Consider the following 12,865-nt stretch of genomic DNA (forward strand, 5'->3'; position numbering starts at 1 on the left):
GTCGCCACCGAAACCCCCCGGGAAGCATCGAACCCCCTGGGAACTGACTCACGTCCTCCCCGCGCCCTTGCTGTCAGCGCCCTGTCAGCAGCCCCACCGCCAGGCAGGCTCTGTCAGGATGTGGCCCTGTGAGCTGGCAGAAGAGCATCCTGCACCCTGGAGAGCCTGGGGGCTTCTAGCCCCTTCCCAGAGTCCCCAGGTGGCTTTTGCCACCATCAGCTGAGAGGAAAGCAGTGCCCACCACCCCAAAGGTCTGGGTCTCTCTCCCCAGCCCTGGGGACCTCCCTGGTAGGGGGCTGAGGGGCTGGGACACCAGGAGCTGCTGGGGAGACTGAAGGGACCTCCTTCCAGAGCTGCAGAGGCAGGAAAATGCTCATTTTTAATGGAAGCAGAAAGCATAACTCTTCCACAAGAGCTCAAGAACTCCTTGCAGAGGCAGTGGGCAGCTTGGCTGGCACCAAGTAGTGTGTGGGCTCCCACGAGGAATGCAGGTGTGTGCTGAGGGATCCTGGTGGCTGCTGGTGCAGGGACAGGCTCAGCGGGCTTTCAGGGTCACCTCCACTGGGAAATGGTCGCTGACAGCCAAAGCCTGCATGTGAGGGAGAGCAGAGTCACCCTGACCAGAGTCAACTCATAAACCCTCAGCTCAGCTGGACCCACTGCCCCAGTCATGGCTGGGATCCCAATGCTCCACTCCAATCCCCAAAATTCAGACCATGCCCCAAAATGCTCAGTCTGGAGGGCTGATTAGGTACAACAGCTGGGGTCAGGCTGCCCTTAGGTGCCCCCTTGGGAACAGGGAGCCCTCCCACGCTCCCAGGAGCTACGGTGGGCAGATCCCAGTGCTGGTGGGCTCATGCCCCACCCAGCCGCTCACTCACATCCTTGATCTGGAGGTGGAATTTCTTCTCGAAGTTGTTGACGGTGGCGGAGCCGGGTTCGATGTCCTGGCGCAGGGCGGTGCCGCAGGCGACGATGCTGCCGAGGCATCAGGGGGTGTTGGTGGCCGTCAGCCCTCCCCCCGCCAGCCCCTCCCAGCCACCCCGGCACGCACCGGTCGTAGGCACAGTCGGTGGTGTTGGCCACGGTGGTGTCGGCGCTGTCGGGGATCAGCCACTCGCAGGCGCGGAGCGAGCGCAGGCGGATGGACGGCCACTGGGAGCTGGTCACGTAGGAGCAGTCAGCGTTGAAATCACCCAGGAGGATTATGTCCTGCAAGGCAGAGCACTGAGTCCCTGCCCACGCACCTTACAGGGCAGCAAGGGTTCCCTGAAATCTTAAGGGGTGGCTACAAACCGCCCTGAAGTGACCCCAGTATTGGCAGGAGGGCCTCCAGCAGCTCCAGCCTGGAGACTGCTGGGGTGGCACCTGCTCTGATGGGGACAAGAGGCCTCCTGTGGGATGTGTTCCTCCCACCTGCCCACCTGGCTGCCCTGGAAAGGAGCCAAGTTGCCCAACGCTGCTTACATTAGTCCCCCACTTGTTGATGACATCGGTGTAGACATCGTAGAGTGCATCGATCTCCTGTGCTGCATGGCTGGGCTCAGAATGCAGAGGCACCAACACAAACTCCTGTACCTCTGCAGGACAGCTGACCATCAGCCCCTGCTCTGGGTGCAACCCCTGAGCAGGGAATGGGAACCCCAGGAAACCACCCCAGGCCAAGCCCCAGCTACTGGCCAGGAAAAGCAGTTGAAGGGAAAGGGTGTGTTGACTTTGGTGCTCTGCCTGCCCCTCAGACTCGAAATTCCAGTGGGGAGCTGCATACCTTTGTGCATTGTTTGGGGTTTGCTGCTTGTTTCCATTAGCATTTACAAGCCAATATGGTTTTGGGCAAGAGATGGGATAGTGTGTGCCCTGAGGAGGTTCTCAGGAGGTGGAGGTGATGGCATGAGGTAGACAGTGGAACAGGGAAGGGGAAACGGGACATGATGGGAGATAGAAGGGATGTGGGATGACAGGTGATAGGAGATGGTTCATTGTGGGAGATGGCATCCAGCCAGAGGAAGCAGACAGTGGGATATAGCACAAGATGGGAGGTAGCACATGATGGGATGTAGGACATGATGGGAAGCAGCTGGAGAGGTAAGATGGCACACAACTGCAGAGAACTCATGGTGGGAGATGACAGGTGATGGGAGGTGTTTGGTAGGAGGTGGCACATGGTGGGAAACAGCAGGCATTGCTGCTTATGCTGGGCAGGGATATAGGACCCTAGGGCATCCATGGGTGCGACCCTGGTGGAGGCTTGCAACCCCCCTAGGCTTGGCAGGCACAGATCTGGGCTCAGCCCTGTATGGAGGGGACCCTGTGCCACGTCTGGGCAGCCCCCAATGTCTTCTCACGTGTGGTGGGTGAGGAGAACTTCACAATGAAGGGCTCCCTGCTGAAGGTGTCATTCCCACAGGGTTCACAGCCATCATCATAGTAGTAGCTTCCCAGTACAGAGACCATGTCTGACCTGAGGGAGGAGAGCAGGGCAGCCCCCAGCACCGCTCCTGCCACAGGCAGGGCCCCCAGAGGCACCCATCCCCTTTGGGGGCTGCTGGGGTGGGCAGCAGGTGATGCCTGGCAGCATCCCTTACCTGTAGATGAAGAGGTACTGCTCCTTGTAGCTGGTCCGACCCAGGGGGATGCTGACCAAATAGCTGTATGGGTGCCCCCCATCTCTGGGAGCAAGTTGTGGAGAGGGTGAGAGGAGGCTCCTGGTGCTTCCCAGCATCCATCTGGCTCTCTCCAGCTGAGCCAGAGGTGCCCTGGCATGGCTGGAATCCATGCCAGAATCCCCTTTGCAGTCACTCCCACACCAAGCCAGAGCGGTCACCTGTTGAGCTGGTCCATGAGGTCATGCACAGAACTCAGGTCGGCATCCCGGACCTCCTGCACCAGAACGATGTCATACTCCGACAGGATCTGGGGGGACAAGCTCAGAGCTGCTCTCCCCTGGCCAGGAGCTGCTCTGGGAGCCTCTTCTGGGCTCCAAAGGCCCCAGGCTGGCAATGGGAGGGCAGCAGGGGCCTCAGGGCCGGGTGGGATTCCTGTGCTAATGTGCTCTGGCTTGGAAAGGCCCTGTCTGTGCACCACCCAGCCACCCACCCAGCAGCTGCTCCAAGGGAGGAACCTGGGCAGCATCAAATGTCACCCAGCCTTGACTGGGGACCAGCAAAAGCAGAGATGGCCTGAGCTGGGAGATGGTGATGGGGGAAGAGCAGGGTGGGTAGATGAAGGGATGGATGGATGGATGGATGGATGGATGGATGGATGGATGGATGGATGGATGGATGGATGGAGAAAGCAAGTGTCCCACTGCCCAAAGTGGCTGCATCCCAAAGAGCAGAGCATGTCCAGGCCTGCTGCTCTCCCCCCACTCACAGAGACGATGATATTTGCCACGGTCTGGTTGGACATCTTGGTGTCCCCAAATGCTTTGATGTTGAAGGCGCCGATCTTCAGCATGGTGGCCACGTGCAGCAGGGGAGCTGCGAGCAGCAGCGACAGCACCAGCCTGGAGGCTGCCATCCTGTGCAGGGTACAGGGGGGCTCAGCCCTCCTGGCTGCGAGAGGGATTTGGGACAGACAGCAAGGACAACCAGGGTACTCCCACTGGCAGTACTGGTTTCACTGGGAGGTGTTTGTTTTCAGGGAAACCACCAGGATGCAGGGGTTGTACACCTCTGTTGCATGGGGCCTCATTCTACCTGTCCCTCCTGGAAGGAGGCCATATCACTCACAAGGCTGGAGTGGAAAATTCACTGGCAAACAAGTAAATGCCATTTCATGGTGACACAGAGCAGTTACTTCCTCATTCTCCATGAGGAAGAGCTCAGCTTGCACACTTCTTCTGGCCTGAGATTGGTGGCAGTGGCCAAGCAAAATCTCTTGGCTTGTGCCTCTCCCACCTTTCCCTGGATCAATGCCAGAGACCCCAAAGACCCTATAGCAGCCATGCTGTGACAGAGCAAGGGGTGGATCCTCCTTAACACTCCTCCCCACCTTCCTCACTGCCTGGAGCATCCTCACCTGGGGTAACCTGTTCCTCCCCCACCCCCCATCCCCCAGCAGTGCCCCTGCCCCATCCTCACCCAGGCTGGCTCCCTCAGGACTCTCTGCAAAGGCAGTGCTGCAGCTCTCACCCACGGAGGACAGCGTTTGGGAAGTATTTCCCGTGGCACTCAGCTGCCTGGGGTAATGTTTCACCAGCATGTGGGATCTGAGCCCTGAGCCCTGCCCAAGCCTGGGTTCCTGAATGCCCAAACTCAGCCAGAGCCTGATAAATGGGCTGAGAGGATGGGCAAATGCTCCAGCTTTTGGCACACCAAATCTCAACCTGAGGAAGGATTTGCTGGCCCCAGGTTCACTTTTCCTTCTGGGACAGCTGCTCTAGTTAAATCCTCACTTTTCCCACTTGCACTGTTGCTGCAAACTCTTCCCTCTAACACCACAGTCCCTTCAGTTGATAACGCGGAGATTCAGCAATGCCGCGATTTGGTCATGCCAAAAATTGCCCAAAGCCCCATAAATCCTCCCCCTCCTGGAGGGCACAGCAGCCTCTGAACCTCCCAGACAGAGGCACCTACAAGGGTAGGTATATTCCTCCCTGAGCTGCACCCAGGTTTGGCCCAGCAGAGCCTTGTGGCAAAATTGAGCTGGAGAAGGTGGAACTGTGAAGGGGAGCTCCTGAGGGGTGCAGGCAGAGAGGGGAGCAGGACCTACCTTTGGTGTTGTCCCAGGACTCTGGAAGGAGAAGGATTTGCACCTGCATTTATGGAGAGGGACACTCTCTCCTTGCCAAGTGGTTGCCCAGCCAAGGATCATGTGAGGCCGCAGGCTCCATATGGCATTTTTCACGGAAGCAAAAGTCTGATCAGTGAAAAAAGAACCCTTTCAACCTCTGCCAATGCCTCCCATCACAGGTAAGACTGAGAAGGGATTAAAATGCCAACAAGAGCTCTGCAAGGTGAAATGAATCACAGAGATCTCTTGTGGGGATCAGCAGTTTCCCAATAGGTGGCATGGGCAGATGTCACTCATCACCAGATACAAATTCTCTTAAAAAGTGTTTATTTCACCAACACGAATTATTCCCATCCAGCACTCCACATTTCCAATAAGCTGTGAGTGTGCTCCAGTGTGATCTTCAGGTGTGATGCCAGAAGTCCTACAGAAATGACAAATCCCTGTCATGGTGCCCATGCCCAGACCCTCCCCAGGAGGTCACCTGGCTCAGGCCCCTCCCTGGGGCAGTGCTGGGGGGTGGCACAGCTCACACAGCCCTGTCCCAGCGGCCTTGGCTGATGTCCTGCTGCTCGCTGCCTCCGAAGGCAGCTGCTGCGTTTCCCAGGAGAGCCCCTGCAGTGCTCAGCGATCCATGGGGGGCTGGGGGCCCCTGGCAGCCCCTCACCTGGAGCCAAGAGAAGGGGCACTCTGCACAGTGGGATCAGGGCTGGGCTCCCCAGGTTGGACCCAAGGCCAGGTTTCCCCAGCTAAGACCCTCCATGGTTAAACCCTGTTCAGGTCAGGAATCCCCCCAGGGGCCAGACCCAGGACCCTCCTGAGCCAAGGCCCCCCAGATCCTGTCCCACCCAGGCTAAGGTCCCCTCAAGGTAGAGTCCCAGGGCTCAACAGCACTTCTGGGCCAAGACCCCACACAGACCAGACCCCTTTCGTGCCAGGGCAAGACCCTCTCAGGGCCATCTCTCTCTCAAGTCAAGACCCCCTGAGCCAGCCCGAGGACCAGCCTCAGGGCCGATATCCCCTCACGTCCAGACCCCTCCAGGCTGAGACCCCTTGACTCAAGCCCAGCACCAGCCCCCGGGGCCTAGACCCCTCCAGGGCCAGGCTCCTCCCAAGGTTGAGCCCCGCTGTCTCCGTCCCTCAGGGCAAGCTCCCCCATGTCCGGGTCCCCCTGCCCGAGCCCCCGCCCATCCCCGGGCCCCTCTGGCCGAGCCCCCTTTACCCCCGCGGGCGGGCCCGCCAGGGGGCGCTGCCGGCGACAGCAGCGCGTGACCGTTTTGTCCCGGCCGGGCCGCCGTAGCGCCCGCCCGCCCGCGCCGCCGAGGGGAGGCCGCGCCGAGTGGGGCCGGGACCGGGACCGGGACCGGGAGCGGACCGGGCCGGCCAGGGCCATGAGCGACATCCGGCACTCGCTGCTGCGGCGGGACGCGCTGAGCGCCGCCAAGGAGGTGCTGTACCACCTGGACATCTACTTCAGCAGCCAGCTGCAGAACTCGCCGCTGCCGCTCGTGGACAAGGGCCCCACCGATCTGCTGGAGGAGTTCCTGTTCCAGGTCCCCAAGGAGCGCGGCGCGCCGCCCAAGGTGGGACAGGGACACGCCGGGAGGGGGGGCACACAGCCCCGGCGGGGCAGGCACCAAGAGCTCCGGGCAGGATCCCTGGTGGAGCGTGCGGCCTCAGAACGGGACGGGCTCCCTGCGGCTGGAGGCTGGGATGGGCAGGGCTCCGTCAGAGAGGCTCTGCTGCTGGAAACTGAGGCCCCAAGACAGCAGCACGGGGTCCCTGGGGTGCTGGTGACAGTTTTTTTGGCAGGAGGGCACTGGTGGCAGGATGGGTGGGCCAGGATTGCGGTAGGCGTGGTGGCCTCGAGGCCCTGGGGAGCGCCCACAGCCCCCAGTGCTGCAGCTGGGCCCTTTCAGTTTGTGGGCAGCACTTGCAGGTAGAACAAGCACCAGCTTTGGATATCCAGGTGTTCAAATGAAACCTGCAGCTTTCCAGTTTCACCAGATAAATGCAGTGGTGGTTCAAGAAGCTTGAATATGTGTGCTGTGCATGAAGATTGAGTCCCTCAGGCCAAAGGGAAGCTCTCAGCCTTTACTGTTCCTGTCTTATCACTTGGTTCGTGGTCCCTCAAGAGGCTCAGTGTATTTTACAGCTTTGCTTTTGTTTTCTTTCAGAGACTGACTCCTCTTCAAGAACTTCAGCTCCTTGAGATCATGTGCAATTATTTCCAAGAGCAGACCAAGGATTCAGTCCGGCAGGTCATCTTTTCATCTCTCTTCAGCCCCCAAGGGAACAAAGCAGATGACAGCAGGATGGCTTTGCTGGGGAAGCTGGTTTCCATGGCAGTGGCTGTCTGCAGGGTCCCTGTGCTGGAGTGTGCTGCCTTCTGGCTGCAGGTACAGCTCCTGTGCAGGCAGGGATGTGCTGAGGAAGGGGTCGGGGTGTGTTCCAGAGTGGGCACAGTGACCTGGGGCACAGCTGGTCACAGTCAGCTGCTTCTCCCTGGCAGTTGCAGCTGCCCCCCATGTCTGTGCTTGTGCTGTAGCATCTGGGAGAGCTTTGCCAATCCATTCATGTGCTGCAATGGGAAAAAAATTTGTTTGGGTGTTTTTGTTTTTTTTTTTAATGTCAGTGAAAGTTTTAATAATCCCCCCAAACCTTGCATATTGGAAGGGCTCAGTGGAGGGTTTGACCAGCACAGGGAACAAACCTTGGCAGTTATGGTCAGATGGCATGAAAAAGCTGACTCTGGAGTTTGGGAAAAAACCCTTCCTGATGTGCAGGTTTGTGTGTGGAAGAGGCAAACCCCTGTCTCGAAATTTGGGCACAAAATACCTGTGTCTATCTTCTGTGAATGCAGTATGTTGGGGATCTTCTCTCTCTTCTCCTTTCCCACTGACATTCCCCACTGTGGGCTTTGGGAAGTGCACCCTTGTTCCTGCTGCCCTGGTGGGATGTGCAGAAGTCACAGCTGACACAGAAAGAGCAGGAAGGCTGTGCTGAGAGGGAGGGTGGGAGGAGGCAGACCAGCACTGTTTCCTTGGGGTCCCTGTTCTCCCACATGGTGAGCCTTTGGGAGGGCAGGATGGGATATAACAGCAGGAGAAGGTGTATTGTTATTTCGGATGGCAGCTCTTAAGTGATGTGAGGATTCCACAGAATATTTTCCACTTTAGAAGTATAAGGCATGACAACTGAACTGGTTGCTTTGGGTCTGAACCAGTTGAACTACAGACCTGTGTTAGAATCATGGAATTGCAGAATGGTCTGTGATGGAAGGGACCTTAAAACTCATCCCATTCCACCCCCTTCCACTGTCCCAGGTTACTCCAAGCCCTGTCCAGTGTGACCTTGAACACTTCCAGGCAAGGCTGGAGAAGCCACTGCTTCTCTGAGCAACTTGTGCCAGGGCTTCACCACCCTCACAGGGAAGAAATGTTGCTGAAGTAGTAAAAAAATCTCTAATTCAAAATATTGATCTAAAAGGTTTCAATTTTAAGTCACGGATACCATAAACTCAAATTATCACCATCTCTTTTAATATTGCCATGCAGTGATTTTATTTCTGTGAGAGTGGGTGTTTGATGTGCTGAGGGAGAGCAGCCACAGTGCCATGTGAGGAAGGGGGTGCAGCAGCCTGGCACAGCTCTGATCTGGTGTCCCTGTGCTGTCCCTCAGCGCACCCCGGCCGTGTTCTGTGTGAGGCTGGCCCGAGCCCTGGTCGATGACTACTGCAACCTGGTGCCAGGCTCCATCCAGACCCTGAAGCAGATCTTCACTGCCAGCCCTCGCTTCTGCTGCCAGTTCATTACATCAGTCACAGCTCTCTATGACCTCTCTTCAGGTAAGTGTTTCCCAGCTGTGTCTTTTCAAATAAGAGCTTCGGTGTAATGCACCCTGAATTAACTGTTGCAAGAGATTTAACTGCTTCAATCCTAAAACGGTTTTACCATGTAATTATTGCCAGAAGCAGCTCGGGGTGTGGCTGTTGCCTCATCTGGCACGGGTGAGAATAAAAATAACCACTCTGATGGCTGATGTAGAATTCCAGCGTGGTTTGGGTTGGAATGGACCTGAAAGCTCATCTTGTTCCACCCCCTGCCATGGGCAGGCACACCTTCCACTATTCCAGGTTGCTCCAAGCCCTGTCCAACCTGGCCTTGGACACTGTCAGGGATTTGGAGTCCACAACCTCTCTGGGAAACGAGGGAGAGTCTTTGCTGGAGAAGCAGCCAGGAACATCTGACACAAAGGGTGTTGGCCTCCACAGAGGGCAAAGGACATGGGACCTTGTTGACAGAGCAGCTCTGGGAGTGAAAGTTGATCTGTCTGGGCTCAGTTAGCCCTGAGAGAGATTCAGGGCTGCCTATCAGTCTGATCCCTTCCAGAAAGGGGAGAAACAAGTTCTGAATGTTGGCAAGCTGAAGCAGGATTTCTGTGGAGCAGTGGTGAGAAACACAACTCCAGTGCACTCTTTAACTGTGTGTGTGAGCTACCAGTGGCACAACCTGTCTTAGGTTCTTGCTCAGACACTTGTAGGTGTCTAAAATAAGATTGATTTAGATCTACTCAGCCACAGACCAGAGAACAGAACAACCATACACTAAATACCAACACCACTTGTAATCCAAAAAAGCAAATGCTATTATTGATAAAGAAAATGCTTGCACACTCTTCTCCAGATAAACAGCTTGGCATTACTGAGAGTGAAAGAGAGGTTCAGGCTTAGCCTTTACATTGTTTTTATAAAGTATGTGGTAGAGCTCAGAGCATATTTTATATCCCATCATTATTTCAGAAAACATGTCAGAAAGGAAATAACTTGAGTCACAGGAAGTAATTTTTTAATTCCTTAGTTTATTTGAGATGTTTTTGGTGACATAAGAAAAGGGAGCTTGTTCTTCCAATCCAGCATTCCCCCTGGGACAGGATGATGTGTCAGAGTTTCTCTTGTCTATAGTCAAGTTCATGACCATCTTTCACTTCTCACCTGAAGCTTTACATAATCTTATAATTCTTTACATATCATGTGATTGTGTTGTTGCATTGTGTTTTTCCACAAGATTTCTCTTGCCCACTGTACTTGCTGTGGCAAGGGATAAATGGAGACTGAAATTAGGGAAAAAATGAGTAGATGATGGGTGGCAGAGAAGAAAATGTTTTGCTGGGAAAGGGAATAAATATCAGTGTTTGGTGGTGTCTTCAGAATAGGTGGGGAAGCTGAAGTTGACAAAACATGGTTGTGTCTTCCCTGGAACAAAGTACCTTTGGTGTTTTGGGAAAAACAGCAGAACTGGGGAGGTTCTGAGGCTGTAATTGGAGTGTGTAGGATGGCTGTGTGTGAGAGACTAATTAGAGCCTAAATTAAAGTCCTGTGCTTCAGTACAAGGCTCAGCTTACCCAGCAATAACTTTCCCATCTCCAGATGACCTCATCCCTCCCTCGGATCTGCTGGAGCTGATTGTCTCCTGGATCTTTGAAGACCCTCGTTTGATCCTCATCACCTTCCTGAACACTCCCATTGCAGCCAACCTGCCCATAGGGTTTTTGGAGCTCACCCCACTGACAGGACTGATCCGCTGGTGTGTCAAGGCTCCCTTGGCCTACAAAAGGAAGAAGAAAGCCTCTCTCTCCAATGGACACCCTCCCAACAAAATTGCCAAGGACTCGACTTCAGGAGAAGACAGGGATTGCCACCAGCTGTATTCCAAGCTGCATCTGAGTGTCCTGCAGGTTCTTATGATGCTCCAGGGGCATTTAACAGAGAAAAACCTTTATGGGCGCCTGGGGCTGGTACCCTTTGACCACGTGGTTCCTCTGGTGGAGGACATTAACAGGTTGTCTGATGAACTCAATCCTCTCAATGCATCCAAAGAGATTGAACTTGCTCTGGACAGGCTGGCTCAGGCTTTGCAAGTGGCCATGGCATCAGGAGCTCTCCTGTGCACCAGAGGTGAGTTGTCTGTGGGGCTGGCAGAGACCTGGCATGGGATTATTCTCCTCCAGGGTTGTATGAAGTTGTAAGAGGCAGTTTTAGGGTGAGGGGATTAAAGATCAAGGTGTTCACAGCATAATTAGTAGTTTGGCCCTGTTAGAAAGTGATAGTGCACAAAATAGTTCAGGAAAAATAGCTGGCTGGAGAGTAAGAAAGGAGAGATCTGCTGTGGGTGAGTCAGGCATTGCAGTGCAGAGCTGGGGACTGATCCACAGCCCTGCACTGTGCACCAGGGGGTTGTATCTGGGTGTCTGGCATGAGGACTTTGTTCTCCTCAGAATTGTCTGTAGCTATTTAAAAAGCATTGTTGGATTTTGCTTCAGTTTAAGTTCTGAGTTTGCCCGCTGGAGGAGAGGCCATGAAGCACATAAACCCCTGGGTGGGTGTGCTAGACAAAGAATTTGAAAAGCAAATAATACCTCTTCAACTGAAACCTCTGGGACTTCAGCTCACCTATAATGAGACCCCATTACAGTATGTCCAAATTCAGTTAAACTCAGTAAAAAAGGGCTGCTAACATGGCTTTTGTTTGGCTTTCCTGTCTCCAAAGCCAGTTCTTTCCAAAAGACATTCAGAGAGATGAAAGGGAAGTGGCCCAACACAGGGCAGGGTCAGCCACACAGGTTCTTTTCTTGTTATATTCTCTTGAAAATGGGCAGTTGTGGGTTATACCAGAAGGCTTGAAGCTCTCCAACAGCTGGAACATTTAGTGCAGATCACAACTGCAGAGTGGCCTCTGCCTAAGCAGGCATCTGATGCTTTTGTCCTGGCTGAACCAGTGCTGCTGGTCCAATTTCAGTGTTCTTCCTAATCTTTTATAAAGTAACTCCGAGTGTTTTAAGAAGAAGCAGAAATTGAAGGTTTTTGATTTGAGGGCTGTTTTCAGCTGCATTTGTTCTTAGCTGGAACATTCTGAGCACTTGCTCTTTCTGTGGAAGGTATTCAGTGTAAGGGGCTGCAGATATTTCAGTGTTTTGGGGTTGTGTTTGTCTACAAAGGCAGGAATTTGTTCTCAAGTTATTCCTGAAAACACTTTGTCAACGGGATATGTTGTTTAATTCCTTGCTTTAACAGAAGGTTGGAGATGGTAAAAATAGATGCAATTTCTAGTTGATAGATTCCAGCAAAAAAAAACCCTCAAAACCAACCCAACCTATTATTTACAGTAGCAGTGATTAAAAAAACCCAAACCAATACAAAATAGTTACTGGAGAGAGTCACATCTTTTACTTCCTACATCTCAGTTGCTTCCTGTTGGCTTATTGGTCTTGCAGAATCCATCCTGAGACTTGTCTGTCTTAAATGTCAGACATACAATAAAGGGCTGGTGGGGAGAGTTGGTGAAATGGAGAAATGTTTTCTCCCCTATGGATGTTTTGGGCCTGAGAGAGATGCTGGATCTCTTGCTGACTGATGATGATGACAGACTATTGAGCAATCAGTTAATTGTTCAGTACAATTAATGATTATTCAGTAATCTGACCTTCCTAAAGGACAGCAGAGAGGAAAACCACTCTAATTTCTGCTTTATCCTTATTGTTAACCTTGTGTCCTCTTTCAGATGACTTGAGGACTGTGTGCTCCAGGCTACCACATAACAAGTAAGAGACTTTTTGGCTGTGTTGGCTTTGATGCAGGTTCCAAGAGACTCGAGGGCTGCTGAGACAAAACCTCCTCTAAAAATTTATCTTTGTGGAGTTTGGCCGTTATTCACGTGCACTTTAGCACAAGGATGAAGGTGACACAGTGCTGGCTCCTTTTCCTTGGATTCCTGACAGAAAGGGCCTTCAGTGCTCCCACCTGTAGTGATCTTGCCCAGCCTGTGTTAGAACAAAGGCACAGGAAAGGGAAATGAAATTCCTGCAAGGAACCTGCCCCTAAATTGTACCATCTCTAATTCCCCACTAGTTTTACCTGACTCTAGACTCAAGTGCTTCTTGCCTTTTTGCCAAAAAAAAAAAAAAAGGGGGGGGGTGGGGAAAGAGAAAAAAAGTCTTCTGGAAGCTGCAGAGAGCATAATTGTGTCATGTTCTCTTGGCTCTCAGCAGCACTGTCACTTGGATGTGAATCGTCCTTAGAGCCACAGCAAAAGCCCCTCTAACAGTCTCCCTGCTGTGCGGATTTTCTTTCCAC

General features: G+C 53.5%; 3 protein-coding genes across 9 annotated transcripts in view; 1 reads left to right on the top strand and 2 right to left on the bottom strand.

Annotated features, from left to right (window-relative positions):
- The window catches only part of LUC7L (LUC7 like), a 78,976-nt gene extending 78,434 nt beyond the window's left edge, over nucleotides 1-542 (bottom strand). Inside the window, exon 1 of one of the 2 annotated variants that reach the window (XM_079320822.1) lies at nucleotides 532-542. The gene's annotated coding sequence lies outside the window, so the exon portion shown is untranslated. The remainder of the gene's footprint in view (nucleotides 1-531) is intronic. The other variant, XM_079320816.1, reaches the window with a different exon arrangement.
- INTS15 (integrator complex subunit 15) overlaps nucleotides 1-12,865 on the top strand; it is a 52,306-nt gene that overhangs the window by 38,756 nt on the left and 685 nt on the right. Inside the window, exons 2-6 of one of the 2 annotated variants that reach the window (XM_079320830.1) lie at nucleotides 6,122-6,317; nucleotides 6,912-7,133; nucleotides 8,416-8,581; nucleotides 10,163-10,690; nucleotides 12,294-12,333. In XM_079320830.1, the coding sequence (XP_079176956.1) occupies nucleotides 6,126-6,317; nucleotides 6,912-7,133; nucleotides 8,416-8,581; nucleotides 10,163-10,690; nucleotides 12,294-12,333 (1,148 nt within the window). In that variant the 5' untranslated portion in view covers nucleotides 6,122-6,125. Of the gene's footprint in view, nucleotides 1-6,029; nucleotides 6,318-6,911; nucleotides 7,134-8,415; nucleotides 8,582-10,162; nucleotides 10,691-12,293; nucleotides 12,334-12,865 lie in introns of those variants that run through there. The other variant, XM_079320829.1, reaches the window with a different exon arrangement.
- Nucleotides 528-5,845, bottom strand: LOC306809357 (deoxyribonuclease-1-like). 5 transcript variants are annotated; one of them, XM_079320835.1, is made up of 10 exons: nucleotides 5,402-5,845; nucleotides 4,714-4,860; nucleotides 3,373-3,520; nucleotides 2,825-2,913; nucleotides 2,586-2,669; nucleotides 2,346-2,461; nucleotides 1,468-1,580; nucleotides 1,055-1,212; nucleotides 882-978; nucleotides 528-589 (listed from the first exon to the last, which is right to left on the bottom strand). In XM_079320835.1, exons 3-10 carry the CDS (start codon nucleotides 3,517-3,519, stop codon nucleotides 536-538), a joined length of 858 nt encoding a protein of 285 aa, XP_079176961.1. In that variant the 5' UTR covers nucleotide 3,520; nucleotides 4,714-4,860; nucleotides 5,402-5,845; the 3' UTR covers nucleotides 528-535. The 5 variants fall into 5 exon arrangements, with proteins under 5 accessions (XP_079176961.1, XP_079176959.1, XP_079176960.1 ...); XM_079320833.1 differs by having other exon boundaries at nucleotides 3,373-3,554; XM_079320834.1 differs by having other exon boundaries at nucleotides 4,714-4,756; nucleotides 5,219-5,845.

The sequence above is a fragment of the Erithacus rubecula genome (assembly GCF_903797595.1).
Source record: "Erithacus rubecula genome assembly, chromosome: 17".
Classification (NCBI taxonomy): Eukaryota; Metazoa; Chordata; class Aves; order Passeriformes; family Muscicapidae; genus Erithacus; species Erithacus rubecula.

Coding starts and splice junctions, on each gene's coding strand:
- LOC306809357 (XM_079320831.1), bottom strand. CDS start 4,203: ATGCTGGTGAAACATTACCCCAGGCAGCTGAGTGCCACGGGAAATACT. Junction 2,914..3,372: donor TGGCAAATATCATCGTCTCT/GTGAGTGGGGGG, acceptor TTGTCCCCCCAG/ATCCTGTCGGAGTATGACAT. Junction 1,213..1,467: donor TCAACAAGTGGGGGACTAAT/GTAAGCAGCGTT, acceptor TCTGCCTTGCAG/GACATAATCCTCCTGGGTGA.